Raw genomic sequence first — 27,551 nt, forward strand, 5'->3', positions numbered from 1 at the left:
ATGTTATAAAATTATTGTACAAATTTATTTTTTACTTATATCAGAAATTACTTTGGTACAATGTTTTTAACAAACTTAAAATCTAAAAGAATCGAGACGAGTCTAACGCGGGCTCTGTCGACTGTCACATTTATAATTTTAGGTTATGTTTATTTTTAAAGCACGAAGTGTTAATTGATATTATACTTAGCTTGTTAAGTTTCATTTAGCAATTGAAACAGTAAGAAATAAAAAGAACAAATATGGGTGGTAAGAAAAAAAAGCAAAACAAAAAAAAACAAATTGCACAGGAAGTTGAAAATATTACCCAAATTAATACTGAAGGGGAACCTAATGCAAACGATCAAGAAAATGATAACGAAGATGAGTTAGAAGACGAAAGAGGTACTAAAAGACGGTTCATCGATGATGATGATGATGATGATGACAACAAGCCAAAAAAATCAAAAAAGAAAAAGAAGCAACCAGCTCCTACAGAATCTACTGAAAAAAAAGGTAAGAAATCAATACGTCAAATGAAGAAAGAAAAACATGCGCAAAGGCAGGCGGAAGCCCAATCTGCTGCTAAAGATCAATTAAAATCACAATGTATCACTTACCTATCACAGTGGAAACATGACAGGGAGAATTGGAAGTTCATGAAAGCCAAACAAGTATGGCTGTACAAAAACAAGTTTTCTTCACAACTTCTCCCAGATGAATCCTGGCCAGTTTTATTGGAGTATTTTGAATCAGCTAAAGGCAATATAAGAAACATGCTTCTGACAGATGCACACAAGATTATTAAAGAAATGGATGATTGGACTGCATCACAAGACAAAGACGGCGACAACGCGGGAGACACTGATCAAACACCTGAAGTCCGTAAACCTGATCCTTCAGTGTATAATAGAGCAAGAAGTTTAATACAATGCTTAGAAGAATAAAACCTTTGTTTGATTTCTAAAATTTATTGCAACTATATTGCATCATTGGTAACAATAACAATAATTTACATCACACAAATATCAACAATGTCTAAGCTTTAATTTTAACTTCGGAATCTTCAGATGCAAATTGTTCAATCCATTTCCTTAGCTTGTCAGTATCCTGCAGTCCCACCATTCGTTGTTGAACCTTTCCATTCTTGATAGCTACTAAAACTGGTACTGAGCTGACTTCATAATCGAGAGCTAAATCAGATTGTTCATCAATATCAACTTTAGCCAAGATTACTTTTCCTTTGTTCTCGGAGATTATAGACTCCAATCTCGGTGTAAGAAGTCTGCATGGATTACACCAACTGTAATATATAAATATCATAAAGTTTATAATATATATTAATATCCAAGGCATTACAAGGATAGTTAATATTATTTGACATCTGATTCATTGGCTGATGTTTATTATCCAATTTTTAAACCTACAGATAACCTAAAACCTAATAAAATAAAGGAAGACCATCACAACGTCAGATATCCGAGTATGAAAATAGAACTAAATATATATAATTATACATTTCTCTGTTTTGAGCGAATTTATAGACAACTTCTAAAATATTATTTTCAAAAACTTATACTTACGTAGCAAAGAAGTCTACCACAACGGGAACCTTGCTGTTAATAACTTTATCCTTAAAGTCATCTGTACTTTGGATTTTTATGATATCATTCTTCGACGCAGAAACTGACAAGTTTCTAAAATAAAAAGATGGCTTAAGATAAAAAGGACTTCTCATTATCAGAGTAGTGCTTCGGCCGATCATTTTGGATGTGACTATGACTGCGACGTCTTGCAATGAAGATGTAATAGAAACAACAAATTTTATGAATTCTATTCGCAGTATTAATGTGTATTTGCTTATGTCAATAGTGGCATGTGAACTGTCAATTTTACTGCTGGCAAAAGTGAGAGAATTCTAATAAGAATTTTGAAGTTAAATAAAGATCACTAATATTTTTTCCAGCCAGCTTTCAAGTATATTACATTTTCAGTTAAGGGCACTAGATCATCCCGTAGAAATAAATAATAAAAGAAACTGATTTTGAAATTTGAAAAAATTAAACATTTATCTTATAAAACGTTGATACTGTAATTTTATTTTCAGATAATTGTTTAAATCTTCTATCTTGTGTTCTTGAAAACATTAAAACATATGATTTCAAATTTCGTAAAGTACTATCTAGTGTCTGCTACCATTCACTAATAAGCTTTACGCTAAATTCTAAATATTCAAGCCTGTTGTAACAAAGCATTTTCATATTGTTTAATCGCACAGGAATCAGTAGCATTTATAAAAATCCACAAATAGTAGTTACTGGCGAGTAATCATGCTTTTAAAAGCTAAATTCTTTTCTTTGGCAACAGTAATTTAATAAATAAAGTTCTCAAATTTAATTAATGATAGTTAGCAATATTATTAGACTAATTTTGTTTTAAGTTGATTGTTAAATATGTATATTGTAGATTATACTCACATTCACAGCAAAAATAATAAACTTTTTTGTTATCTACCTCTGCTTTTAACGTTTTGACATTTGACAACTTGATTCTTTCATGTGTCTCGCTTGTGCCTTGGTAATCCATGGCATCTTAAATTTGCCAACACGGCTTTTAATATAAATAAAAGTAATGTCTACAATGTATTCAAGTGATGACTACAATGAGGTTTGTTATAGCTTTAAGGTCTCGTTGTGTAGTAAAAATATATATTCAGTTTAATTATTATAACCTATGCTTACTAACAGCGTATAGAATGTTGAATACTTTAGTCATAGTTAGTAGTAACTCCTAAATTGTTTCAAATTTTAATTTACAGTTTTTGTTGTTTTCATAAAGAATTGGTAATATATTTATGTTTTGGTTTCAGTTATGATTATAATCGTTTTATTTTTCTATTTATATTCTAGGGTGGTTACGAGTCCTATGGTGACTACGAACCCCACACTGGAGACCCCCAGTATGACTTGGAGTATGACAGATCTTACTATCAAATGCCAGATATGGTATGTTTTTATTAGAATATAATTTTTTTCTTGAAAAAAGGTATGATTTCTAATAACAATGTTTATAGGTCAAGAAATTTTTGGTGTACTTCCGTAACATGATCACGGAAGGGGTGACATTTGAGATTTTAAACCTCTATGAGAATACCTTCCCAAAGCTCACTGAGCAATTTTTTGAAAATACACCTTGGCCATCAGAGAAAGAAGTGGCTCCGGTGGTAGATAATGACCATGTAAGTGTTTGGAAATGACATTATATCAGTTAATCACTGTTAACCACTTTAAATATTGTAATTTTAAAGTTATTTTAGTTTTAGTAGGATAAAATTATTGTTTTTTTCCTGTTTTCAAGCCTTTCCGGTATTACTACTGTTGTATTGTGATCCAAGTCTATTAATTTTTTTGTAGGAAAATGTTTTGCATATTAAAATGCAGTAAAAAATTAAGTTTGTGTACATCCATATACATATTTACATTAATGAAGCACAACAATATCTCTTTTATAGTTTCGCAATCACAAGTAAAAAAAAAATGAGATATAGGCAATTACATAAAATATATCCTTGAGAATTTTTATAAAATGTTTTCTAGGTGTTCATGATCCTTTACAAAGAGTTGTATTACCGAGATATTTATGCTCGTGTGCCGGGCGGGCCGAAACCTGAGCAGCGTTTCCTATCATTCTATAACTACTGTGACCTGTTCAACTACATTCTCTCTGCCGAGACACCCGTTCCACTGGAACTGCCCGACCAGTGGCTGTGGGAACTCATTGATGAGTTTGTCTACCAATTCCAGTCTTTTGCTCAGTACAGGTAATGTTTTATTGTCTTTGTATATTATAATATGCATTTATGTACATACATATATATTTATATATATTTGATTTGTGTATTTACTAGAAAATATGTTTGGAATTTTTCAAGTAAGTAAGTAAGTAACTATAAAATTCTTACAATACTTTGTGTAATGTTAAATTTTTTTTTTTTTATGAAACTGTATGTGTTATTTATTGTAAATATGTATTTGTATCTGGTTATACATAGATATTTTTTTAATATTTTTAGGTCCCGTGCAACCAAGCTTAGTGAGGCTGAAATTGAAGCTCTCAACACTGAGAATAAGGCATGGAGTGTGCTGGTCATACTCAATGTATTGCATTCTCTTGTTGATAAGTCCAATATCAAACGCCAATTAGAGGTAATAAAAATGTTTATTAATGCACAACAGATGCAAAATAAAATTTTAACTATTAAAACTTATTGAAGCTTGCTATGTACAATTTATCTCTTTGAGACATATTTCCTAGCTACATATAATGTAGGAAAAAGAAATTTAAGGTACGGTAATAAATACTCAAATGTTTAAAAAATAATAGCATAGTGTATCCCAATTAATAAAAATTTATATTATAAAATATTTAGGTATACATATAACATGATAAATATAAATTCATACATAAAAATATTTAAATTAATGATGATAGGTACATATAAAAAAATTATAAGAGGAATAATAGAGGTTTAAACTGTTCCAAAGATGAAGGGGTTGTTGATTTTGTTAAAATCCACATTCATTATTCGTTTAGGTTTTAAATAAGTGTAATACATATTTCATTATGTGTAAATGCAAATATCTTAATTCTTTTTTATTTAACGGATAGTTTCAGAACTGATTCCATATAAATTTTATCAAGGTAATAGAGGATTATGATTGTATAAAATCTGTCACTCTGGATAACTAGCAAATATTTTTCTTCTAGGTTGAGATTGATTGATTTTGTTGTTTTCGTTATAACAGGTGTATGCAGCTGGTGGTGATCCCGACTCTGTCGCAGGTGAATTTGGTCGCCATTCCCTTTACAAGATGTTGGGTTACTTTTCCCTTGTGGGCTTGTTGCGTCTGCACTCACTGCTCGGAGACTATTACCAAGCTATTAAGGTAAAGTTTCAAAATTTTTGATATCATAAAAATATAACTAAATAACAAGGAAAGTATTTGAGTGTCCTTGCTGTTATTTTTTTAAGTTTGATTATTAAAATTTAAAAAACATATCTACTTGGGTTTTACTAGAGCTTGTTTTCCTGTATAGATTTTTAATAAAATTATACTTTGTAGTTATATAACGTAAGGAAAGTAAAAACCAAATTTTGCTATAAAAAGACAAAGAATGTATTATTATTTGAATTTACTTTGAAAACATAAAACTATATGAAAAGTTTTAATTTAGAAATAGAATTCCAAATAGTGAATTTTGAAAATAATATAAGCTTTTACTTCCAGGTGTTGGAGAACATCGAATTGCACAAGAAATCCCAGTATTCCCATGTACCGGCCTGCCAGATCTCTACTTCATACTATGTGGGCTTCGCATACATGATGATGAGGAGATATGCTGACGCTATCCGCACTCTGTCATCAGCACTGTTGTACATGCAGCGTACGAAACAGCTGTTTTCATCGCGTTCATACCAGAATGATCAGATCAACAAGCAAACTGAACAGATGTATCATCTGCTGGCTATATGTCTTGTATTGCATCCACAGTGTGTCGATGAGTCCATACAACAGGTCTGTTAATAAATGTATTACTTGGGTATAGACGGACATACCTTCACTTTTGTATAAGAGCACAAAACGACTAATACATTTATTTATCAAATTTCGCTTATTTGGCCGAGCTGTTCAAATAACTTGAATTAAATAAATTTATGTTTCTCAAAATAGCATAATAATGAATAGTCTATAATAAAATAGTCCATTATAGAAATCTGATTGTTATATTACAAACATATATGCATTCCAGGTGCTCCGTGAGAAGAATTATCACGAGAAAATGTTCAAGATGCAGTACGGTGACTTGGGCGAGTTCGAAACATGTTTCACATTCGCGTGCCCTAAATTCCTATCTCCTTGTCCGCCGCCCATCGAGCCGGGCTCCAACTACGGCCGGGACGCCGTCAAGCATCAGACGCAGGTGTTCATGGACGAGGTCAGAATTAATATTATAAATGAACCTTTGTAAGGACGTTCTGATGTATGTTGCTCTTTCCATCATACCGTCGGTGATAGTGCAAATATGCGTAACTAGCATTGGATAATTCCGCGTATCTGCATTAGAAGCAAATTGACAGAAGAAGTTTTAAACTTAATAATTTTCTAAATAAATGACTTTTAAGATTATTTTGTTCATCGTGAGTAATGATTTAAGTCATAAATTAGATATATAGAACGAATTTTGGAACAAATTTTTGGTTGACGATTTCATTTCTATTACTACCTCAGTGGTATTATTAATTTTTTTTTTTTCATTATACCCCTATAGCAAGCTTGTCGATGAGCTTTAGGATTTTACAGCTTTTAATAAGGTGTATAACCGAACATGTTGTTATTACCATTATAAATTATGAATTTACAGTATGTTCTTATTTAATTGATATAAAACCAATATCACTGTTCAAAGTTTCAATCTCTCAACCCCAGTGCTCGTCATTTTCAATTTTCATTATACAGAATACTCTTCGTAGCAGCAAAATAATTTCAACTGATAATTTATATGTAAATAACTGTTTTATTAAATAGGTTCGTCAACAGAAGATGCTTCCGACTATCCGTTCCTACCTCAAGCTGTACACGACTCTTCCTTTGGCTAAGCTGGCCGCCTTCATGTCCGCTGCTCGCGGCGGGGAGAGGGACGCAGTTCGTGAACACGCCGCTCTCGCCATACATTTGTTGTGCTTCAAACACAAGATGAAGAACGTGGTCTGGACTAAAGGACCTAGCGGTTTGGATGGAAAGTTCCAGAGCGGCTCTGAGGTAAATATTATACTCCTTTATTCATTAATGTAAGTATATATTTTGTTATCAAGAACTCAATAGTTACGTCCATACTCAACACTTAGAAAAAGTTTGTCATGACAATAAGTTTGTTACGACCGACAGTGAAAAACCTATTACAGAAGACTTCTGGTTTTCGTTTAGAATATAAGGCTATATCCAATATATATAATTTAAGCGTATAACACACTTTGCTCTGACCTTAGTCGAATTTTACTTTCTTTAGACCAAAAACTGTGAACTATCTGATATAGTTGAAATTGCTGTTAATATTCGTGTATCGTATTATTCATTACATTCTACTTTAGTTGTATTTCTATAGATCAATATAACCCTAGCAAACAAATACGTTATTCTTCTAGTTGGACTTCTTTATCGACAACGACATGATCCACATCGCCGACACTAAAGTGGCGCATCGCTACGGCGACTTCTTCATCCGCAAGCTTCTCAAATTCGAGGAATTGAACCGCAAGCTGCACCACATTAAAATATAAATGTCTCTGATGGTACATATATTTGTATCTTTTTCACAAATGTAACAGAAAAGCAACAGCAAATAAATAACATGAATAAATATTTTTGTATTATTTCAACCTTGGCGTATATGGTTTGTAGTGACGTTTTTTCTTATAAAACCTTTTTGGTTCAACTATTTGGAAATTTTCTCTCTGTACTGTAGCGGGATGGGGTTCTGTGAATTGCTTCCATGGATTTTCAGGTTTCAAGGCTTCTTCCACATTCACATCTTTTATCCAATTATTATAAATGTCACTAAACCTGTTGTAAGCCGCCTTGAGTACTGGACTGTCCCTCTTCTCTTTTTCATTCTACAAAATAAAAACAAAAATGATATAAATAAACTTAACATAGCTAAATAGCTTATTTATATATTACCCTGTAGTTTATATGATTATTGTTACGGATATGGAATAATTGTTGAATCAATGATACCTTCTCTATACTTCTTATACATCTGTCATTGAAAGTCTCCAAATGTCTTAAAAAGGCAGTGTTGACCTTCAGTTTTTCTTGTTTAACTATATCCATAACATAAAATACATATCCAAATTGCATATTAATGGCGGCATTTTTTAATAATGCTCCTAACATTTCAATGTTAACTCTGAAAACAAGGAATTTGAGGTGATAAGCCACATCTAATATTTTTAATTATTAGAGAATAATACCAGCAATCATTCTTTAATCAACAGGCTACAGCAATATTTATCACCAGAGACAAAGCAGAAAAAAAATCAAATATTCTTGTATATTACAAGAATTGTAATAGTACATTAAAGTTTTTTAATGGCAGTTTTAATGGAAATTTTACAAATATATCCATACTTCAATTGTTTTTCCTTCATCTCGTTAAGTAATTTGTCGGCCATTTCCCTTGTAGTGCACGCTAAAGCTAAAGCGCCATATGTCATTACATCAATTTTTAATTTATGTTTTTTATTGAATGGATGTTTCCGCACACTTGAATTATCCTCTTCTATCAAATTCCTGACCATCTATGAAAAACGGAATATTATTCAAATGTAAATGTAGTAATTATTATAAATAACAAAGACTTTGAAAAACTTACAAAGGCACTGTCATAGTCCTTTCTGAGACACCTTTTCTTAATTAGCATATTATAAAAATCTATATCCCTTTTAATTTTCAATGTTTTCATTGTATCTATTAGTTTATTTTCAGCTTCTGTACTGTTTTCTATAAGAGGCAACATCTGTGTGAAGGTTTTAATGTCTGGCTTAATAGAATAAACTTCCATTTCATTGAGAAAATCTTCTTGTCCCCCTATTATTGCAAATTTTTCTTGTGATGTACTGACATCTTGGAACGCTAGCACCTGATCTATTTGTACGACTCTTGAAAGTAAGTTGGGTGCATATCTCTTAGGCAGAGGTGTTGTTTTTTTATAATTTTCAATAACTTCTAATGTGTTTTGATCTTGATTAACTACTGCTAAATCTGTAGGATCTGTTGTTGATGAACACTTTCCATCAGAATGGCTTTTTGAGAAGTCTGTTGGTTTAACATGTTTTACATTTGCTTCAGTGATAATATTCCTTTCCGAATCACTAGATGAATAAACAAATGATTGGTCTTCAGTCATCTTTCTATCATTTGGAGCACCAGATAATAATCTTTGTTGCTGTCCTTCTAGTTCTTTCAAATTTTCTACAGATCTTATTGGTAAACTTGCCTGAATGATTCCAATAACTTCTAGAAGATCCTCTTTAGTACCAACATTACAATCTTTAACACATCTCAGCATTAGATTAAATGAATATAGATTAGGTTTCTCCTTCATGTTCAACATTTTCCTCCAAACGATGAGAGCATATTTCAAACCGTGATTTTTATCTGTAATACAAGCCTGCAGCAGGTGATTGAAGGTGTGGGATCTAATCTTAATTTTTTTTGATATCATTTCATCAACAATTTTGAAAGCTGTTTGTAGATCTGCACATCTACCAAATGCTTTGATCATAACATTATAATTAGTTAAATTAGGCTCAATATTTTTTTCTATCATAAGGTTTCGAAGGTGGGTAGCCATTTTCAATCCATATGTGGGATATGGGCTATTTATGCATGACTCAAAGAGACAAGTGTATGTATCACCTGTGGGGCGTAATGCGCGTCGTTTCATATCATTATATAGTTGGAATGCTTTCTTCGTATATCCAACCTCAGCACATGCGCCAATAAGTATATTATAAATGTAATTTTCGGGTTTAACTCTGTCTTCTTTAAGCATACGTGTTTCTAAAACATCAATAGCTTCTTTGATCCTTTTATGTTGTAAATATTGCTTTATTATGTCTGCATACTGTTTAATAGTTAACTTTTGAGATTTTAATGGTTGTTCTTGCAAATACTTTTCTTCCTGTATATCTCCTTCATCTTCTAATGATTCTTTGATGACTTTTTGTCCAGACAAGGTTCCAAAGGTGTCTGGATCTTCTAAATATGTGATGTTATTTTCAGTTTTATGTTCTTTGATGTTTTGTATCTTTTGTTGAGTTATATTCGTTATAGTAGTTGTAGATAATAAACTTTGTCGTAGTAAAGTTGAACTGTTGTTCTTTAAATTTCTCAGTAAGTTTAAGCAACGAAATGCCATAATTTTGTTATATACTATATACTATATGTTATATACTATATACTATATTTCGTTTGAAAATTTTATGAAAAGTTTTATCAAAAGTACTTTTTTTAATTGTTTAAAGGCTAATTAAAACTTTACTTAAATCAAGCAAGAGGTACTTAAAACTCCAACCTACAAAATTATTAATCTAACCTACATCTCTTATTCTGTTTATTTACTAAGTATTTATCACGAAAGTGTGGATCGGTATCAGTCACCTGTCACAAGATATCGGAATATTAGTTTATACTTTATATTATAATTAATAATCTATGGCGATATATCTTCTAGTGAAACTGAAGAATAAGACCTATAAATAATTCTACTTTTAAAGGACTAACAAAAAAGTATTTTTAAAATTTCTTCTTTGGATTTTTTAAATAGTATAATTAAATTTTGAACACTAAATTTACAAGATCAAACTATATTATATGAAGTAAACAGTAACAAATTGTCACACTGACATTTCCAGAAGTCAATTGTGACTAAAGTTGGTTTCATGCGCACGTGTTCGTCTTTAGGATATATTCTAATTACTAAAAAAATATATTAAATATGTCAACTTTGGAGAATGAAGAGCAAATGGAGGAAACCTCGTCTGAAAGCGAAGATGATGAAATGGAAGAAGGCGACCAAACCGAAGAAGATTCACGTCCTAAGACCTATCTTCCCGACCAGCCTTTACAAGAAGATGAGCATTTAATTTGTGATCAATCAGCTTATGTTATGTTGCACCAAGCACAAACTGGTGCTCCATGCCTTAGTTTTGATATAATCACAGACAACTTAGGCAATGATCGTCAACAATTTCCCATGACAGCTTACTTGGTTGCCGGTACACAAGCCTCGAGCGCTCACTTAAATAAGTATGTATAACCTTAAAATATTATACCTCCGTCTTCACTATGTTAAAGTAGACCTTATATTTATCTAAGATCTTTAGTGTTTTAGTTGTAAAAATGTCAAATTTACACACCACCGCAAAACCAGAGGATGAAGAAGAATCCGATGAGGATGATGATGACGAAGAGGAAGATGAAGAAAAGAAACCACAAATGACTTTTGCATTTATCAAACACCAGGGCTGTGTGAATAGAATAAGAGTAAGTGAAATTCACCTAAACTAATACCATAATTCCATTCACACATATTTAACATTATATAAATTGACATATTTTAGTGATAATTGTTAATCATGTATTAATTTTTAGACCACAAACTATAAAAACTCAGTTTTGGCAGCAACATGGTCTGAATTAGGAAGGGTGGATGTGTGGAATATTACTCAGCAATTACAAGCAGTTGATGAACCAGCATTACTTGAGAGATACAATCTTGACACTGTGTCTAATCCAGTGAAACCATTATATTCATTCAATGGACACCAACAAGAAGGATTTGGCATGGACTGGTGTCCAACTGAGCCAGGAGTAAGTAGTATTCAAAATTGGTGTGCTTACCTTAATAGAAAGTGTTTTTAATAAATCCTTCCTAAATAAGACTCATATTTTTTGTATTTACTGTGTTTATAATTTTGTTTTAGCAATAAATTCCCAACGTTTTGTTTATTTTGGAGCAACTGTGATCACAGGCAGATCTCATTTAATCTTGTCTAAATATGTTTTTTTTTTTTTAATAAAATTGTCATTTTTCCAATATTGACAATCTGTATTCAAAAGAGAAATTATCTTTACATTTAATTTGTTGTATAGTTAAAAGTTTATTTGACTTCTGTAAAAATGTTAAATAAAAAGATATTTATAATTAAAGTGAATAATTCATGAAAAAGACTTATAAGTATGGTAAAAAAAAAGACTATTAATTTTATGTGTTGCAATGTAAATATTTAGGAAATGTTTTCAGGTATTAGCAACAGGTGATTGCAGAAGAGACATTCATATATGGAAGCCGAATGAGGCTGGTACTTGGACAGTGGACCAAAGACCCTTAGTTGGACACACAAGTTCAGTGGAAGATATCCAATGGTCACCTAATGAAAAGTATGTGCAGCAGCAAACTTTGTTATTATTTTCTTAATGAATATGTTAAAATTATATACTTTTTCAGAAATGTCCTGGCTACCTGCTCAGTTGATAGAACTATCAGAATATGGGACACAAGAGCACCACCACACAAAGCGTGTATGTTGACAGCTGAAAATGCTCACGAGAGAGATATTAATGTTATATCTTGGAATAGAAAAGAACCATTTATAGCTAGCGGTAAGAAATTTATAATTCTTAAAAATTGCAATCAATAAAAATGTATGTCCACAGATATTCTTTGTAGACAGGTATTTGTTGTTAAAACATGAATAGGATCACCCTAATTTACTTCATATGTGGGAATAATTGATCTTACAACAGTCATGCACAACACTCGAGGTTTTGTGAAGCAGTATATATATAAATGGATGTTTGTCAGTTTTACATACAATAACTAGTTAAGTTTTTGATTAAACTTTACAGTTAATTAGCTCAAAATCAGAAAAAGGCTATAAATTATCCCTGAATTCCTTGTAGTTCAAACGTGATCACAATTGTATTTCGCATTAAGTCACGTGACGTGAATATAGACGTCACTCCCATTTTGTTAACATATTTATTGTGTAACATATTTGAAAGTATTAGTCCTGAGTTAGTTAATTAGTTCCAAAGTCTATCCAAAAATAGCACTTCATATCTCTAGTATGTATACCAAAATTAATGAGACCATACCTTCAGCAAGGCCTGTAACTTGCAAACAAAAAGAAATCAATTGTCAAGAGCTATCTAACCATACTAACACTTTTGGTTTTAATATAGGTGGCGATGATGGTTTTCTCCACATATGGGATCTCCGACAATTCACTCGCAGTACGCCTGTTGGTACTTTCAAACATCATACTGCGCCGATCACATCAGTTGAGTGGCACTGGACAGAGCCCAGTGTGCTTGCTTCAGCGGGAGAAGATAACCAAGTCGCTCTGTGGGACCTTGCTGTTGAAAGAGATGATGAAGAAGTAGTGGAAGAAGAGTTAAAGGTATTTAATTTTTTCCTAAATTTTTTTACGCGATAATTATATATGTGAAATATAATTTAATTCTTATTGATAAATCAATAGTCAATTCATTTATAGTTTTTCAAAATTTTGTAACAAGATATTTTTTATTTTGAAAGTTAAATATTCATTTATTCCTTTATCATTGTTGTTATAAAAATGGCGGTTAAAATTAAAAAAACAAAAGCATTTTATATCTGAAAAATTTAGGTTTATTAAATTTCAAATATAAAGTTCTATTCTATTGACTATTTTCTCAATTTCCACAACATCTTACTAGTTCATAAATATACCTAACAGAAGGAACAAAAAAAAAATGATGTGTACATGGCACATTCTTATTTTAAATTGAATAGATAAAGTAGGTAGGTTATATAAATGAAACAAATTAAATTGTTATCATATAAGCACATTTGTCTTTACAGAATTTACCACCACAATTGCTTTTTATTCATCAAGGACAAACAGATATTAAGGAACTTCATTGGCACAAGCAAATTCCTGGCGTCATAGTGACAACTGCACATACAGGATTCAATATATTTAAAACTATAAGTGTATAATAAAAAATATATACAAACAACAATTAGCTTAATTTATTAACTATACTGGTATACTTGTTGAACATGATTTAATCATCTATAAAACATTTTAATAATTCTTTAGTCAACAGTGTGTACCATCGCTAGATTTATGAGATGCCGTATTGTTGGTCTTCCGTGAGGGCAATTCTGAAAAAACAATTCAATATTACTTAAGATTAAGCTACAAGTTTATATGCAAATCAATATGGACTTCTTATTGTATATTTGAGTCTACTGTATTACCCTTATGTTACGTCAAATAAATACAATGTACTATAAACCCATTTTAAAATTTCGCTATCGGGTCCCGCCTTTGTTGGGACAATTGCTTATTTAATACCTAAATACCGGCTTATCTTGTACCAGGAGTAAACGCAAAGTATTTTTTTTATTTATACCCAAGGCTTGTCTATTTCAGCCATGTGGTCAACTAGTTTTCTCATGTCTCCCTTACTGAGCGCCGTTCCGATCATAACAGACTTTCTGCACGCTCGGGACGCGAACATTGCTCTTACTCTGCTCGGCCTACAATATTCTGAGTGATTTTCCTGCCCAAGGACAAATGTATTCGTAAAAATCTTATAAACATATTATTAAAAGCAATTGCATATGTGCTTTATATCAACCTTCAGCATAAATAGGAGTTCCTCAATGTCTTCTTTTCCAAATATCCAATTTTTGGACATAGGAAGAGTTAAAAGTTTAACTCTTTTGGTAGGGGCAGCAGTTTCGTCTATTGCAAAAGTAAAGCCATTCTTTTTGAAAATATCTAGATTGTCCATTAATATTTGTTCATTGACCCCAGTGAGTTCAAGTTGCTGTGGACTATAAAATATAAAAGCATTAACATATAAATAAATATTAAGCTTTAATAAATTGATTTTAATAATAATATAAAATTAATTTTTCTTTCATATTGTTATTTGTTTTATATATTTCTATAAAGACTGTAAAATTATGATTTTGTTTGGCTTTACATTGTGTCAGTAAAATATTATAAAGATTATTATATATTATGTAAAAGATAAAAATCATGAGAAACTACATATACGAAATTTAAATATTCATCTTAAAAAGGCTACATACGATTTTTGTTTACTATCATAGTTTTCATTAAATTTTTGATAGGCAAAGATGTTAGAACAGGATTCTTCACTTACATAACTAACTTTTGACTCGTAAGTTCTGTAGTTTTCTGTAAGGTTTCAAAGTTATATATCTCATCCGTAGCATGTTGATCAATAATAAAAAGATCGTCATCAAGTCTAGTTATTATAAAGCCTAGATTAAACTGACCAATAATTTTCATTTTGTTAAAAGATTGTTTTTCTATTTCCCTACTTAATTCTTCTTCACATTTCTTATTAAATATTGGATCTATTTTAGTCTTGAATCTTATTCTATCCGGTTTTGAATTGTCTTTATTTTTTTTATATGTATCAGAAAGTTTTTTTATTTGTTCCATAGACGTCTTTAATGTGACTTCCATTCTCACAGTCTTGCCTAACTGTTCTTTATCTGTTATCACTTTATTTCCTTTAGGTTTTGTAGTTTCTATACTTTTAGTATTGCAGTAAATAGTATGAGATTCTTCAACAATGGTAGTATCTCTATTTTCCAAAGAATTATTACAATTTCTCTCATTAGCATTTTCAATATTTTCTTCAGTAGATACATTTAGTATATTATGTTCCTTATTTTCATCTAACATACATTTTTCTTCAGTTTCCTCTTCAATTAAATTATCTTCTTGTTTTGTAACAAGAGTCTTTTTTATCTGAATAAAATTGTCCAAAACTGAAGATGATTTCCTTTTTAATTCACATTTATCAGGGTTGTTAGACTCACTAGGTTTGATAGAACTTGATTTGTTGCTAAATTGTTTGAGAAATGACTGAAATATCCTGGGCTGAGAAAGTTCGGGCTCAGTTTTCACCGCAGCGACAATGGACGGAGCCTCGACTTTAACAGATCTAGGAATATCCTCAAACATTTTCAAAAGAGAGCATTTAACAACATCCAATATAGCTTTCTCTTTGGTTAAAAATACTTTCCTCTTATCAGGAGTCACATTTACATCAACTGATGTTCTTTCAATATTAACATTTAAAAATACAAATGGATACTGATGTGGGTTGTATTGTCGATATATTTCATTGATCAGTTTAATAATTTTCACCGGCTCACAAGGCCTGGAGTTGACATAGAAGAATTGTCTGTCTGTACTTGATCTTCCACTACCATGAGCACATGAAGAGATATATCCTGTGAGCTCAACAGGATTTGGTATATTTTTGTAACCCTGTGATCTTTGAGATAATGGTATTTGACTTGAATTATTTTCATCAGTTTGGGCGTCATTGGAATCTTCAGATAAATCAATTTCAATGTCTTCTATATTAATACTTTCTTCATTTACCTTTGCTTCTCCCGATAGTCCTCTGAATATATTATCTTTGATATTAGAAACAAGCTCAGTTTTAACATCTAGAATACTTTGTAATTGCTTAACTCCAAACACACTTGCAATATTATCCTTATAGGAATTAGAGCCTTGGGTTGCAACAACTAGTGACTTAGAATTTGAGTTTGTTTGATTACTACATGTTATTCTGTAATTTAAATATATAACTTTGATACAGATATTCAATATGAGCTAAATAAATATTTTAAAATATATAGATTTTAACTATGCTACTTACTTTACCCCTTTAGAAATTAAACAATATGCATATAAAAGACTGGTCATTTTATTGAACTCCCGTTTTGCATTTTTATGAAACTCTTTTTGTCTTACTGGCAATGTATAGAAAAGGTTGGTTAAAGTCACTGTTGTTCCCACTTGACGGGAGCAAGGTGTTTTGCTTGATATATGGCCTTTCTGATCATATTCAATTTTGGTAGCTAAAAAAAAAAATTCAAAAGGAATTATCATAACAAAAATATGAAATATTAATACATTACATATTATTATCTCCCTACTATTTATGCTACATAATTATTTAATCATGTAAGTAAAATTAAGGCAAACAATGGTGATTATCCAATAAGTCCTACTCACCATGTTTACTTGTTTCATGTCTGGTTGTTACTGTAAGGTTGGCTAAAGAGCATAGTGAACTTAAAGCCTCTCCCCTGAAGCCAAAGCTAGATACTCCAAGCAAATCTGAGTAATCGTTTAATTTTGATGTATGATATTTTAAGGCTAAAAAAAAGGTAATGTTAGTTAATTGCCGATGATGAAAAATGTAGAGAACATAACAAGGATATACCAACTCAAAGCTTCAAAATTATCCTCAGTTACACCAGATCCATTATCTGAAACTTCTATTAATTCTGTGCCATAGTTTTTAAGTCTGACTTCAATATTAGTAGCCCCAGCATCTAAAGAGTTTTCAACTAGTTCCTTCACTGCTACTGCTAAACTAAGAACCACCTATAAATAATATAGGAAAATTGGCGAGGCGACAAAATTAAATTATAAAATTGAACTTTATTAAGAGTCACAATATTTCATTTATTCTTGCCTAGTACTAGTAAAATTAACAAATGTAGAATATATAGGGTAAGTATTATATTTACTTGATCAGAACATATTTTGTGAACAGCATCCTTGTTAATTGGTTTAATAGTATTGATTTGCTTGTTTTGTATATTTGTTTCTTCCATGATTTACCAATTTAACGTACATCTATTTTAAGTTTCAATTATATTTTATAACAACAGTTTCTAAATAATTGATAAAGATTAAGGAGTAAAAAATTGATTTCAGATTCCCGCCAGTTAATAGTTATAAAAATTAAAACATTCAATTGACAACGCTATGTGCACAGTTAAAAAATAAGTTACCACCTATTTATATTTTGTACTAATAGTATAACTTTTTATTTCTCAAAACTGATTAAAAATTTGAAATTCAGTGTAGCCTATGACAAATGGTAATTTCTAAAACTGGTCAAAAAATAACACAACTTTATAGAATCAAGATCATAAAAGAAACATTTTTTTCTTTTTTAATAGAAGTTGCATTTAAGGGTTTAAGTGCATCTGATGTTTTTTACGTACTGAACAGGAATTTTATTTTAGTAATAGACATTATTTATTATATCAAGAATATCAATAAAATTATATAATCATCATTGTTAGGTATCTGTACTAATCGTCGCGTAAATCAACTTGGTTTTTGTTAACAGTAGTTAAAATTGACTTCTGTCAATTGACAAACTTCGAGAGAGTACTTTTTACGTAGTTTTGTTATTGATTTGTTCTGTAGGAAGGAAAAGATTTTTGTCATATAAGTGTTTACAATGTCACTAAATACAGCTCATGCTGACCATGGAGTGCTTATTCACGCTGGAGAGTGGTAAATAAAGTTAATTAGTAATATTTGCATCCGAGACTTGGTATTTTCTAGTGTTTTATGAAAAATTTTTCATGTACGGCAATGAGTCATCCTAGGGCTTATCAAAAGTTTATAAGTTTTAAAAAGCAAAAAAACATTGAAACCTAAAGATTTAATTGAAATTAAACAAGGGTGCATCTCAGTAAATTATAAAGTACATTCTATTTTGAGTAAATACATCTACAATAATTAAAATTAATAAAAACATATTCAAGCTATTGTCTTTGTGGATCATATTTATCTTATGATATTATATTGAAAGTATAGATGCTCTCATAGTTGAATTTGGTGAAAAAATACTACATTCCTATATATTTCTATTTTTACCAAGTCTTTCAGGATAATTACTCTAAATAACTATATGTGACCCATATAAAAGTTTATGATTGATTTTTTTATTAAGTATACAATCTGTAACTTAATTTATAGGTCTGAATTAATTAAATTTTGATCAATTTGATTAAATTGAAATAGTTATTATATTTTATTATAAATCGAATAAATGCTTTGAAATTGTGAAGTGAAACAATATCAATTGTTATGCAATATTTCTATAATACATAGCACTTTCTTTTTTTCAGTATCATTTTGTTTTCTGATAATGTATTAGTAGAATTTTATGGGAATGATACACCGGAATTCAAAGGATCTAAGAATGGTCGCATGTACTTGACAACACATCGTATGATCTACAACTCGAAGAACACATCTGATAATCTAAGATCATTCAGCTTTCCATTTATTGCACTACAAGATGTGAGTTGCCGGGCCAAAAAATACTGAGATATTATTTTTATATATTATTCATATTTTCCATAGCTCCATTTTGCTTATTTTCTCAATGGTAGTATCTTTCCTATCATCTATATTAATATTATGAACTTGTGTTTGATTATGCATATTGAAGGAAGTCCTGGTTTCAATAATAAATTTGTTAATTTTCGATAATGGCTGCTAATACTATGACTAATAGGAGTAGGGTGTTCATAAAAATTGCGATAAAAAATCAAAAGAATACTATTTTTGGTAACTTCAATTGCTTGTGTTGCATAATAGTTATAATATAATTTGTCAAAAAACTACCACTGAAATATTTTAAGTCTTTTTTATTTTTCCCATTCATTGAATAAAGCCTTTGAACGAAGACTACTTTCAAGTGTTGTTTTGTAGCGAGATTTATGAATTCTACTAGGGCTTAATTGTTTATACATCCAATTAACTTTTATAGGTCACTGTTGAACAGCCAATGTTTTCTGCAAATAGCATTAAAGGAAAAGTGCGTGCTCAACCTAATGGTAATTTCATTGGAGAAGTTAAATTTAAATTGACATTTAAATCTGGTGGTGCAATTGAGTTCGGTCAAGCTATGCTAAAAGCTGCACATCTCGGTGAGTTATTCAATTATTTTACCCTACATCATTACCACTAGAAGAAATTTCCATAATTTTTTCTAATAGCATCACCTCAATGACACATCGAAATATTTTTGAAGCAATTGTGTGCTCTACAAATAGTGTTATCTTGCAAAGGGAGTTATCATGTTTTACAATCGTATGCATCACACCAAACACATACAACTATCTGCAGACAGAACAGCGATCATTCTAGAACAGACCTCACATTAAATTTATGAACATGACAGAAGTGGTTTAATGGCATTATTAAATTAACCAAATTACGATGTCTGGTATGAAAGTTTAATTAAGAAATTTAAGAAACTATAACATGTTGATGTTTTAAACATTGTTTTATTAAGCTCTCATTGAAATTACGGAACAGGAACAAATTATTAATACATTTTAATTAAAAAAATATAATATTATTTTAACTTTCATTAGGCTTTAAATATGTTTGACGGTTCAGTTATGTATCATATAAGGTTTAAATGATTAGAATAACTATTCACACTCATGTGTAATGGGACTTATAAATGTAGTGTCTCAGTTCTAATATGTATCCTGAAAAATTCAGCCAAGTTGAAACATTTATTAATAACTTTATTGCTATCTATTCATTAACTACATATAATGTAATCTTCTCGGCTTGTAATCATGAATATCATTTCACACATTTACTATGGTAATAGATTACAATTTTCCTTTGTTGATATGCACAGTAAACCAAAAAATTAAGGTTTTTTTATGTTTGCTGACTCAGTTGTAATTATTGTAATGAGATGTAAGACTTTCGCCAGTATTCATTTAAATGAAACTGATATTTTCGGATTACTACGTGTTATTTTATTATTTTTATAACGACATACTCCCGACGTTTCGGTTACTTTGCAGCAACCGTGATAAGAAGTGAGAAAGGAGATAAATAAATAAGGCGTAGCGAATAATATTATTAGTTTGATTTGTAATTATTTTTCTTTCTTCAGCATCCCGTCACATGTCAGCGGACGCACCTCCTCCACCGTACATGCCACCGTCTGGCCCGTGGTACGCCGCTCCCCCTCCCGCATATGCACCCCCTCCTCAAGGATATTACGGATGGGTACCGCCTTATGCAGTGAGTTTTTTCTTTTATATGATACTTTCCAACTTTGTTTGATATAAAAACGCTATGTTTTAAAAGCAACATGAAAATCATTAAATGTCTTGTGACATAAAACAGACATCTATTAAAAACTTGCCCACTTGTTTTAAGAAATATAATATAACTTGTTTTAATAAATTTCAATAAAACATTTTTGCGAGAAATCATTATATTATACTTAGTAAAAAGTTTTAAATATTTTTGTTTGAAAACTATAAGTACGTTTTGCTTTATTAATAAATAATACTTTTATTTTAACAGGCTTTCCCTGATCAACCATCGCCAAACTCCGTTTTCGTTTCGAACAGTCCCCCGCCTTACCCTGGGGTAATGGGCGTGGCCTACCCTCCGGCGGGAGGAATATCCGGTGCGACCAGTCCTACAGGTGCGCTGGCCCATGGTTATCCAAACGCTCCCGGTTACCCGGGTAACAATCCCCCTGGTTACCCGGGTAACATGCCTCCCCCCGGTTACCCCGGGGGATTCGCCCCTACCTCGGGAATGTCGTCAAGTGGTAAGTGTATTGTAGTAACATAAAATTATTGACAATGTTATAAATTAAGATTGATTAATTCTCATACAACTATATTAACTGAAATTAAAATATCTAATTATTGTTTTTTATATACATTGTCTATATTTTTTATTCTTTAAAACATCATTAAAACCAGTTGTTATTAAAATACTTAAAGGGTAAACGACATTCGTCTCTGGAATAATGACGCCGTCTTGAAAGGCAAGATTTTGATTGGTTACATATATTATTAGTTTCATTATTGTAAATAATGCGTATAGTTATCATATTAATTGTTGATTTTATATGTAATTTAGTTGGTGTAGTAGTTTGACTAACATTTTCAGATGCTAAGGCAGCTGAGGCAGCCCAGAGCGCCTACTATGATCCCAATAAACCACAAACAGCCTATGTCCCACCACCATATGTGAGTATACTTAGAAAGCATAGAATCAGCGATAATTATATAGGGTAGCAACCAGAGATTCCAGGAAAACTACGAAACTTACTTATAGGTATATTATAATAAGAATAACTTATTAAAACTATATAACCTATACCTAAGACTACATGATTGCCCCCATGTTAGGATGGTAACACCATTCCATTGCTTGTGTGGTATCAGGAATGTTTTGGTTCAATCGGCTTGGTATTCAGTCCGCAGAGTCAGTAACGTCACTCGTTATATTTCATCCATACAACGTTGTTGCCCCGGCGATGTTCATTTATTTTTTTAATATGTTGTTGTACGTAACACCATCAACAATATTATTTACTATAAGATTTAATGCAAATAATAATATATTAATTAATAATAATTAATAAGCTGTAGTCCTACATTTTTATACAAAATCTTGCTTATATTCATTTATAATTTTCCAGGATCAACCGCCAACCTACCAGGAATCCTTGTCCAAGAAAGAAAACTGATGCATTGCCCTCATTACCACATGAACCCAGACATTAAACACGGTTTATTCAACTGATATAAAGATTATATTAAAACAAACTATTTAATCATATAAAATTATTCTTATTTCTATCATTCAATAATACAACTATAAAAATATGTAATCAATAAAAATCACTTCTTACAATATTCAATCATTCCAATTGCTATAATGAATTTTACTTTGAAGGTATGGTATTTGCTATTAGTTATAACAATATTTGGCACAGATGAAATTGATAAAGAAATTAATTGAATAAGTAGGTTGAAAAAGAAGCGTTTGGTGCATACAAACTCTCAGGCCTTAAAACAATTAAATTAATTAGTTATAATATGGTCATTCATAAATTCATTGTATATAAATTTTTGGGTGAGATCCTAGCAACCTTAGTGTATCACAGTATTGTGATTCAACAACTTGTTAGTACAGTCGCCACAGATTTATTCGTACATATTAATTTTTGAATGAACTATTTGTTTCCAGAAGAATACATAAAATTGGAACCCGTTTGACGCATTGTGTGACCTCACCCTTATAAGCCGTATAACAGCATTCATATTGACTAATAAAAGTTGTGTCTTGAATTAAGCTTTAAAATTAATTTCATGACAGAAGTTCCATTGAGTGCTTATACATGGCAATTGTACATTTTTTAATAAATGTTTTTGTAACAGAGTTTTTATTATCTGTGATTTGTCATAGAATAAATAGTGTTGCTTTATGTTTAAAAAATATAATAGCCGTTTCACTAGAGAATTAGATGTTATTGATATTTACCATCACTGTATTAATATTTATATGTGCAAAATATAGAGAGTGTATAGTTATTTTATTAATTATTTATACAATAACATTATAAAGAATAAAGCTTTTAAAATTGCAATTAAATTTTTTGTTTTTGTTCAAATAAATTACACATTATATAATGGATATTGTTTTATTTGTAATTAATACAACCCTCTTACACTAGCAGTGTAATTAGCCCATGAAGCTATTTGAAAGTGTTACTGCCCATATATATAGCTTTTTTTTGTTGGTGATAATGTCTGAAAGAATATTTATATTAAATATATGCATTTCACCACAATGGTAAAACAGTATGTCTTTTGCTTTAGAAAATGTCAAAATTGTCTTCCTATACTTGACCAGAAAATTGTATAAAAGTAATAAAAGAAGTTGATGACCTCTGTCAGTATTGAAAAAAGAAGATCATTTAATGTCAAATATGAAAATTTAACGTTTCAGTTTAAAACGAAATACTTAAAAAAAAATATGTTTTAATAGACATGAAATAGATTTAGATATATATTTTTGGTCTATTATTATGGGTAAGTTTTTAACTTATTTATGTATGGTTCACATTTATACATGTTTTATATAAGAATTGACAGCTTTGTACAAAAGCCTAAAAGTGTAGAATTATAGTAATATGGAAGCCAGCTTAAAGCATTATAAAATTAAATTCGTCTTATCGATGAATCATTTAAATGTATATACAAAAGTTCAATCGCAATTAAAATTTTATAAAGCAAAAAATTTATATATGACTTACAAAGATATTATAAACCACACATTGAACTTTTGTACAAAGTTGTAAATTATTATAATAAAGTATTAATGGGAATTATTGAGATTTGTATATAAAAGAGAAAATAATATAAATGTATTTTTTCTTTTATCTTAGTGTAAAATTGAAGCGGCCGAGAACACTAAGTAACAACCGGAAGAAAGTAACATGAACAAGTACTGTAAGTATAACATTCTGGTGTTAGGTTTATTACCAAGGGATTTTGCGTTTTCCTTTTTTACTTTATTCGATTTAAATCGGACGCGATAATAATCCTTACTTTGAAGATTGAATGTTTTATTATTTGACTCCCGGTAAGTTCTTTTAAAATAATATAATACTTGTATGTTTTTAAGCTGGCTTCTTATGTTAGTTTTCTTAATCACTCTTAATAGTTTTCGAAATTTCGAAACATCTTAATAGTTATAATAATCAAATTTCGAAACATCTTAATAGTTTTCGAAATCATTGTCTTAATCTTCACTTTTCAGAGTAAAATAATACAGAAATGGCCCCTGCAATACATCCACCGTGCACACCCACCGCTTCCTGTACACCTGTCAGGTGCCACCCTACGCCGCCTCCATGTAAAAATCCAGAAAAATGTTTGAAAAAAACAATTTCGAAAGGCTTAAGGCCTTGTCAAAGTGCTTTATCAATTATGTCAACAAGATCCAAGTCAAAGTGTGGCAGTTGTGGTAAATTTAAAAGCAAAAATTCTGATTCAAGAAGTGTCAAATCAGTTGAAAAATTCCTAAAACAAAAGTCCAAAGAAGCAAAAATGCAGAAGAAAGATAGATTAACAGGAAGTAAAAGTTACGAAAATTATCAAAGGAAAAAGGGAAGTGTCAGGGGAAAGACAGATTGCTGTGCTGGGAAAGGTCACAGAGGACGCCTCAAGAGAGGGAAGAAATGTTGCGAAATTCTTTAGTTAACGGAAATCGAATTCTAAAACACTCGTAATCAAACTAAAAGGTGACGTTAAAATATGACAAGAAATATTTTACTTAGTTTGTCTCCATATTATACAAACCATAAAGTTTTTTTAATTATGCACCTTTCATACATGGAAATGTAAAACAAAATGTTATAATCATTAAACCCTGAAATAAAGCAACATTTGTTTTATTTTAAACATCAAAACAGTTAATTAAAGGTAAACTTTTTGAATAAGGCTCTGCTTTGCTCGAGGTTCATATTCTAATATGAATATATTATATTAAACAGAAGGTTCCTATAATATTACTTTTCTTTTCAGCTGTTTATTCAAATAAAAGTCTAAAGCCATGTGTCTCTGCACCGACATGCAGTGTACACAAACATAGACCGAGACCTGCTCCGTGTCCGGATCCGGATAAGTGTTACAAAAAATGCATTAGAAGTAAACATAAGTGTCCCAGCGCTATGGATACAGTCAGCAGAATAGGATCACCTTGCGAATGTGCTCGAGTACAATCCAAAGATTCCAGATCTAGTCATAAGTACACCAATAGGACCCATAAAAAACGACTTAAAAATGCATATAAACAACGCTCTATGGAGTCGCGGTGGAGAAGGAAGAAGAAGTGTTGTACAATTTTATAAATCGATAATAATCAAAAGTAAGCTTTTTAAAATTTAATATGTTAATAGACCAAAAAAATAACCATTCACTATATGCCCAATAAAAAATGTTCAAGTAATTGTCTTTTATTGAGAAATGAAATCATTGTCATAGACTCTATAATTAGGTTTTTTGTACAATTAAAAACAATGTGAATTAAAGTTCACAAAAAACGTAGGAGAACTGCTGAGAATAGTGATTTTTCTGAAATATGACCTAACACTTCTATAAAACTAGATGATCATTATTGCTTTAAGCTTAATATTTCTTTTCCATTTTCCCAATATCTTAGTTAAATCTTTCATTATATTCTTTATGTATATCAGAGCAAGTAGTAGGAAAAAAAGATAATATTGATTTTTTATGAATATATTGCAACCAAGTGTGATACTTTTGAAGGAGATTGTTCACTAAGTCAACAGAATTTAATCTCCTCTTATTGACAAAAAAAACAATATGAACAACGGCTTTAACATTTACATGCAACAACATGAACAACGAATGGAAAAAAGCCTTCAAATTAGCAAAGGCCAATATGGCCTTGCCAATAATTCGAATTAGTTAAATGTCTTATATTCTAAGAAGTGAACCGTCCTATTTGTTTTATTTAAACATAAATTTAAGTAATTATGTATTAATACTTCAAACATTCTTTTTAATATTTACTCCAATTTACGAATAATACTATACATTTGTTATTAATATTTATCAACAGTTCTGGTGTAATTTAGTTTTTCCTTAATAATTCCCATATTACTGTAACGTAGTATTTAATTAAAATAGGAAAACAAATAAAACAATGAGCGGTTTAGATGACATATCAAAATTGTCTATTCTGTCAAGCTGATTACATAGACTATATACTAACATTTTTATTTGGTTTATGGCTTAGGACAGATGCCTATAGATACTTTACATCTCCCTTTCTTTATAAACTAAACAAACTTAAAAACGTTTTCTTACATTTTAAAACTAACTTATTATTCTTTAATTAACATGAATGAACATAATAAATTTTATATGACAAAACAATGACTTACTATTATGTGAATAGTAAACTAACATTATTCATCTGATAATTAATGTTGCACAAGAAAATATAAAATGATTGTAAATTTACTGAGCACAGCTTTAATAAGTACTGATTTAAGTGTTATTAAAGATCAAGTCTATTTACTGGTTTTATTATTCTACCATATCTTGATGATCTAGGTGCTGTTGATGGTTGAGTGAGTGTTGACTCCAGCATGTGATTAGAACTACTTGGTGATGAACTTGTTGATGTCGGTTGAGACTCCAGGGCAGCAGGTGATTGTGGTGATGGAACCTGTTGTGTTGTTGGTTCTTCTGTATATTTAATATCAGGAACTACCACTCTGTTTCTGGTTATGTCTGCTTGAGTCTTGTGCAAATGACTGAAGTTTCTGCGTAGTATTTGTCCTTGATCAGTTTGGATGATAACGGATCTTGGTAAACCTTCAGGCCTTTCTAACACCCTTGCCCCCTCCCATTGACGGTGGGCAACTTTGTGTCTGACCTTCTCATTAATTTCAAAAGAATCTGGTTTTTTAGTGTGCCTATTACCATATTTGGCTTGTACTTCTCTTAGTCGTTTAAGCTCAGTGGTCACTCCTGTTATTATTTTTGGTTTTAAGTTGTTGTCGTTTATAGGTAATGGAGATCTGGTAATTCTGCTGTATAGACGTTGATTGGGTGAGCCTAAAATATCATTTCTTGGAGTATTTCTCCAGTTTAATAAAGCAAGTTGGACATCAGACTTGTCCATACTGCATTTTTTCAATATGTTCTTGACTACTTGAACTGCTTTTTCAGCAAGCCCATTGCCCTGAGGGTGATGTGGACTGGAGGTGACATGGTTAAATTTCCACTCTTTTTGAAAGGCCTTGAATTCTCTGGACATGTATTGTGGTCCATTGTCAGTTTGTAGCTCTTCTGGTACTCCATGCACGGCAAACCATTGTTTCAATTGTTCTATAACTTCATACGATGACTGACCTTTTAGCTGTCGAAAATCCACATATCCGGAGTAGCTGTCACAGATTACTATGTAAGTTTTACCTTTTAGTTCAAACAGATCAGATGCAACTATTTGCCATGGAAGTGTAGGAAATTTTTTAACTAGCACTATATCTTTTATGTTATCTCTTTGTGTTTGTTCACAGATGGAGCAGGTTTTGACTAGTTTTATAATGTCGTGGTACTGTCCTTTCCAATAGAAAAGTTGTCGTGCTCTTCTTAAACAGCTGTTTATACCTAGATGTCCTTGATGAATATTCTTTAGCATTTTGGGGATCTGTAATTTAGGTACCACAATTTTATTTCCTTTAAAAATTATACCGTTCAGATAG

The 27,551-nt window shown here is 30.8% G+C and overlaps 7 protein-coding genes and 1 long non-coding RNA gene across 10 annotated transcripts; 5 read left to right on the top strand and 3 right to left on the bottom strand.

The window, feature by feature from the left end:
• Nucleotides 1-96: 96 nt before the first annotated feature.
• Nucleotides 97-928, top strand: LOC116772768 (uncharacterized protein C7orf50 homolog). Its single transcript, XM_032665064.2, has one exon. The coding sequence runs from the start codon at nucleotides 243-245 to the stop codon at nucleotides 924-926; it is 684 nt and encodes a 227-aa protein (XP_032520955.2). The 5' UTR covers nucleotides 97-242; the 3' UTR covers nucleotides 927-928.
• Nucleotides 929-930: 2 nt separating this feature from the next.
• Nucleotides 931-1,862, bottom strand: LOC116772769 (thioredoxin, mitochondrial). The gene is made up of 2 exons (XM_032665065.2): nucleotides 1,563-1,862; nucleotides 931-1,282 (listed from the first exon to the last, which is right to left on the bottom strand). The coding sequence occupies exons 1-2, from the start codon at nucleotides 1,742-1,744 to the stop codon at nucleotides 1,018-1,020; spliced, it is 447 nt and encodes a 148-aa protein (XP_032520956.2). The 5' UTR covers nucleotides 1,745-1,862; the 3' UTR covers nucleotides 931-1,017.
• A 644-nt stretch (nucleotides 1,863-2,506) lies between these two features.
• Nucleotides 2,507-7,398, top strand: LOC116772767 (eukaryotic translation initiation factor 3 subunit L). Its single transcript, XM_032665062.2, has 10 exons — nucleotides 2,507-2,646; nucleotides 2,889-2,984; nucleotides 3,053-3,217; nucleotides 3,576-3,799; nucleotides 4,052-4,184; nucleotides 4,785-4,925; nucleotides 5,268-5,555; nucleotides 5,791-5,976; nucleotides 6,567-6,800; nucleotides 7,184-7,398. The coding sequence occupies exons 1-10, from the start codon at nucleotides 2,611-2,613 to the stop codon at nucleotides 7,316-7,318; spliced, it is 1,638 nt and encodes a 545-aa protein (XP_032520953.1). The 5' UTR covers nucleotides 2,507-2,610; the 3' UTR covers nucleotides 7,319-7,398.
• Nucleotides 7,320-10,201, bottom strand: LOC116772766 (pentatricopeptide repeat-containing protein 1, mitochondrial). The gene is made up of 4 exons (XM_032665061.2): nucleotides 8,413-10,201; nucleotides 8,169-8,338; nucleotides 7,776-7,947; nucleotides 7,320-7,651 (listed from the first exon to the last, which is right to left on the bottom strand). Exons 1-4 carry the CDS (start codon nucleotides 9,958-9,960, stop codon nucleotides 7,409-7,411), a joined length of 2,133 nt encoding a protein of 710 aa, XP_032520952.2. The 5' UTR covers nucleotides 9,961-10,201; the 3' UTR covers nucleotides 7,320-7,408.
• A 249-nt stretch (nucleotides 10,202-10,450) lies between these two features.
• Nucleotides 10,451-13,610, top strand: LOC116772370 (glutamate-rich WD repeat-containing protein 1). The gene is made up of 7 exons (XM_032664538.2): nucleotides 10,451-10,850; nucleotides 10,928-11,087; nucleotides 11,196-11,414; nucleotides 11,848-11,984; nucleotides 12,052-12,206; nucleotides 12,789-13,006; nucleotides 13,450-13,610. Exons 1-7 carry the CDS (start codon nucleotides 10,540-10,542, stop codon nucleotides 13,585-13,587), a joined length of 1,338 nt encoding a protein of 445 aa, XP_032520429.1. The 5' UTR covers nucleotides 10,451-10,539; the 3' UTR covers nucleotides 13,588-13,610.
• Nucleotides 13,418-17,403, bottom strand: LOC116772369 (mismatch repair endonuclease PMS2). Its single transcript, XM_032664537.2, has 8 exons — nucleotides 17,191-17,403; nucleotides 16,885-17,044; nucleotides 16,670-16,813; nucleotides 16,311-16,512; nucleotides 14,769-16,220; nucleotides 14,235-14,433; nucleotides 14,007-14,156; nucleotides 13,418-13,755 (listed from the first exon to the last, which is right to left on the bottom strand). Exons 1-8 carry the CDS (start codon nucleotides 17,275-17,277, stop codon nucleotides 13,687-13,689), a joined length of 2,463 nt encoding a protein of 820 aa, XP_032520428.2. The 5' UTR covers nucleotides 17,278-17,403; the 3' UTR covers nucleotides 13,418-13,686.
• Nucleotides 17,404-17,801: 398 nt separating this feature from the next.
• Nucleotides 17,802-22,938, top strand: LOC116772476 (WW domain-binding protein 2). 3 transcript variants are annotated; one of them, XM_032664681.2, is made up of 7 exons: nucleotides 17,802-17,971; nucleotides 18,592-18,766; nucleotides 19,239-19,398; nucleotides 20,391-20,521; nucleotides 20,810-21,062; nucleotides 21,241-21,284; nucleotides 21,410-21,470. In XM_032664681.2, the coding sequence occupies exons 1-6, from the start codon at nucleotides 17,916-17,918 to the stop codon at nucleotides 21,243-21,245; spliced, it is 780 nt and encodes a 259-aa protein (XP_032520572.1). In that variant the 5' UTR covers nucleotides 17,802-17,915; the 3' UTR covers nucleotides 21,246-21,284; nucleotides 21,410-21,470. The 3 variants fall into 3 exon arrangements, with proteins under 3 accessions (XP_032520572.1, XP_061378245.1, XP_032520571.1); XM_061522261.1 differs by lacking the exon at nucleotides 21,241-21,284 and adding an exon at nucleotides 21,945-22,938 and having other exon boundaries at nucleotides 17,803-17,971; nucleotides 20,810-20,933; nucleotides 21,410-21,489; XM_032664680.2 differs by lacking the exon at nucleotides 21,241-21,284 and adding an exon at nucleotides 21,945-22,938 and having other exon boundaries at nucleotides 17,804-17,971; nucleotides 21,410-21,489.
• A 242-nt stretch (nucleotides 22,939-23,180) lies between these two features.
• LOC116772483 (uncharacterized) lies at nucleotides 23,181-24,948 on the top strand. The gene is made up of 3 exons (XR_004353657.2): nucleotides 23,181-23,340; nucleotides 24,071-24,554; nucleotides 24,838-24,948. It is a non-coding gene; the product is annotated as an uncharacterized LOC116772483 (long non-coding RNA).
• The last annotated feature ends 2,603 nt before the right edge of the window (nucleotides 24,949-27,551 follow it).

This window comes from Danaus plexippus, chromosome 12 (genome assembly GCF_018135715.1).
Source record: "Danaus plexippus chromosome 12, MEX_DaPlex, whole genome shotgun sequence".
In the NCBI taxonomy this organism is placed as follows: Eukaryota; Metazoa; Arthropoda; class Insecta; order Lepidoptera; family Nymphalidae; genus Danaus; species Danaus plexippus.

Coding starts and splice junctions, on each gene's coding strand:
- LOC116772768 (XM_032665064.2), top strand. CDS start 243: ATGGGTGGTAAGAAAAAAAAGCAAAACAAAAAAAAACAAATTGCACAG.
- LOC116772769 (XM_032665065.2), bottom strand. CDS start 1,744: ATGATCGGCCGAAGCACTACTCTGATAATGAGAAGTCCTTTTTATCTT. Junction 1,283..1,562: donor GTGGTAGACTTCTTTGCTAC/GTAAGTATAAGT, acceptor TATATATTACAG/TTGGTGTAATCCATGCAGAC.
- LOC116772767 (XM_032665062.2), top strand. CDS start 2,611: ATGTCTACAATGTATTCAAGTGATGACTACAATGAG. Junction 2,647..2,888: donor CAAGTGATGACTACAATGAG/GTTTGTTATAGC, acceptor TTTATATTCTAG/GGTGGTTACGAGTCCTATGG. Junction 2,985..3,052: donor ACTATCAAATGCCAGATATG/GTATGTTTTTAT, acceptor CAATGTTTATAG/GTCAAGAAATTTTTGGTGTA.
- LOC116772766 (XM_032665061.2), bottom strand. CDS start 9,960: ATGGCATTTCGTTGCTTAAACTTACTGAGAAATTTAAAGAACAACAGT. Junction 7,948..8,168: donor ATGAAGGAAAAACAATTGAA/GTATGGATATAT, acceptor CCTTGTTTTCAG/AGTTAACATTGAAATGTTAG. Junction 7,652..7,775: donor GTATAAGAAGTATAGAGAAG/GTATCATTGATT, acceptor TTTATTTTGTAG/AATGAAAAAGAGAAGAGGGA.
- LOC116772370 (XM_032664538.2), top strand. CDS start 10,540: ATGTCAACTTTGGAGAATGAAGAGCAAATGGAGGAAACCTCGTCTGAA. Junction 11,088..11,195: donor GCTGTGTGAATAGAATAAGA/GTAAGTGAAATT, acceptor ATTAATTTTTAG/ACCACAAACTATAAAAACTC. Junction 12,207..12,788: donor AGAACCATTTATAGCTAGCG/GTAAGAAATTTA, acceptor GTTTTAATATAG/GTGGCGATGATGGTTTTCTC.
- LOC116772369 (XM_032664537.2), bottom strand. CDS start 17,277: ATGGAAGAAACAAATATACAAAACAAGCAAATCAATACTATTAAACCA. Junction 16,814..16,884: donor GGATAATTTTGAAGCTTTGA/GTTGGTATATCC, acceptor CCTTTTTTTTAG/CCTTAAAATATCATACATCA. Junction 16,513..16,669: donor ACATGAAACAAGTAAACATG/GTGAGTAGGACT, acceptor TTTTTTTTTTAG/CTACCAAAATTGAATATGAT.
- LOC116772476 (XM_032664680.2), top strand. CDS start 17,916: ATGTCACTAAATACAGCTCATGCTGACCATGGAGTGCTTATTCACGCT. Junction 18,767..19,238: donor CATTTATTGCACTACAAGAT/GTGAGTTGCCGG, acceptor TAACTTTTATAG/GTCACTGTTGAACAGCCAAT. Junction 20,522..20,809: donor GATGGGTACCGCCTTATGCA/GTGAGTTTTTTC, acceptor TTATTTTAACAG/GCTTTCCCTGATCAACCATC.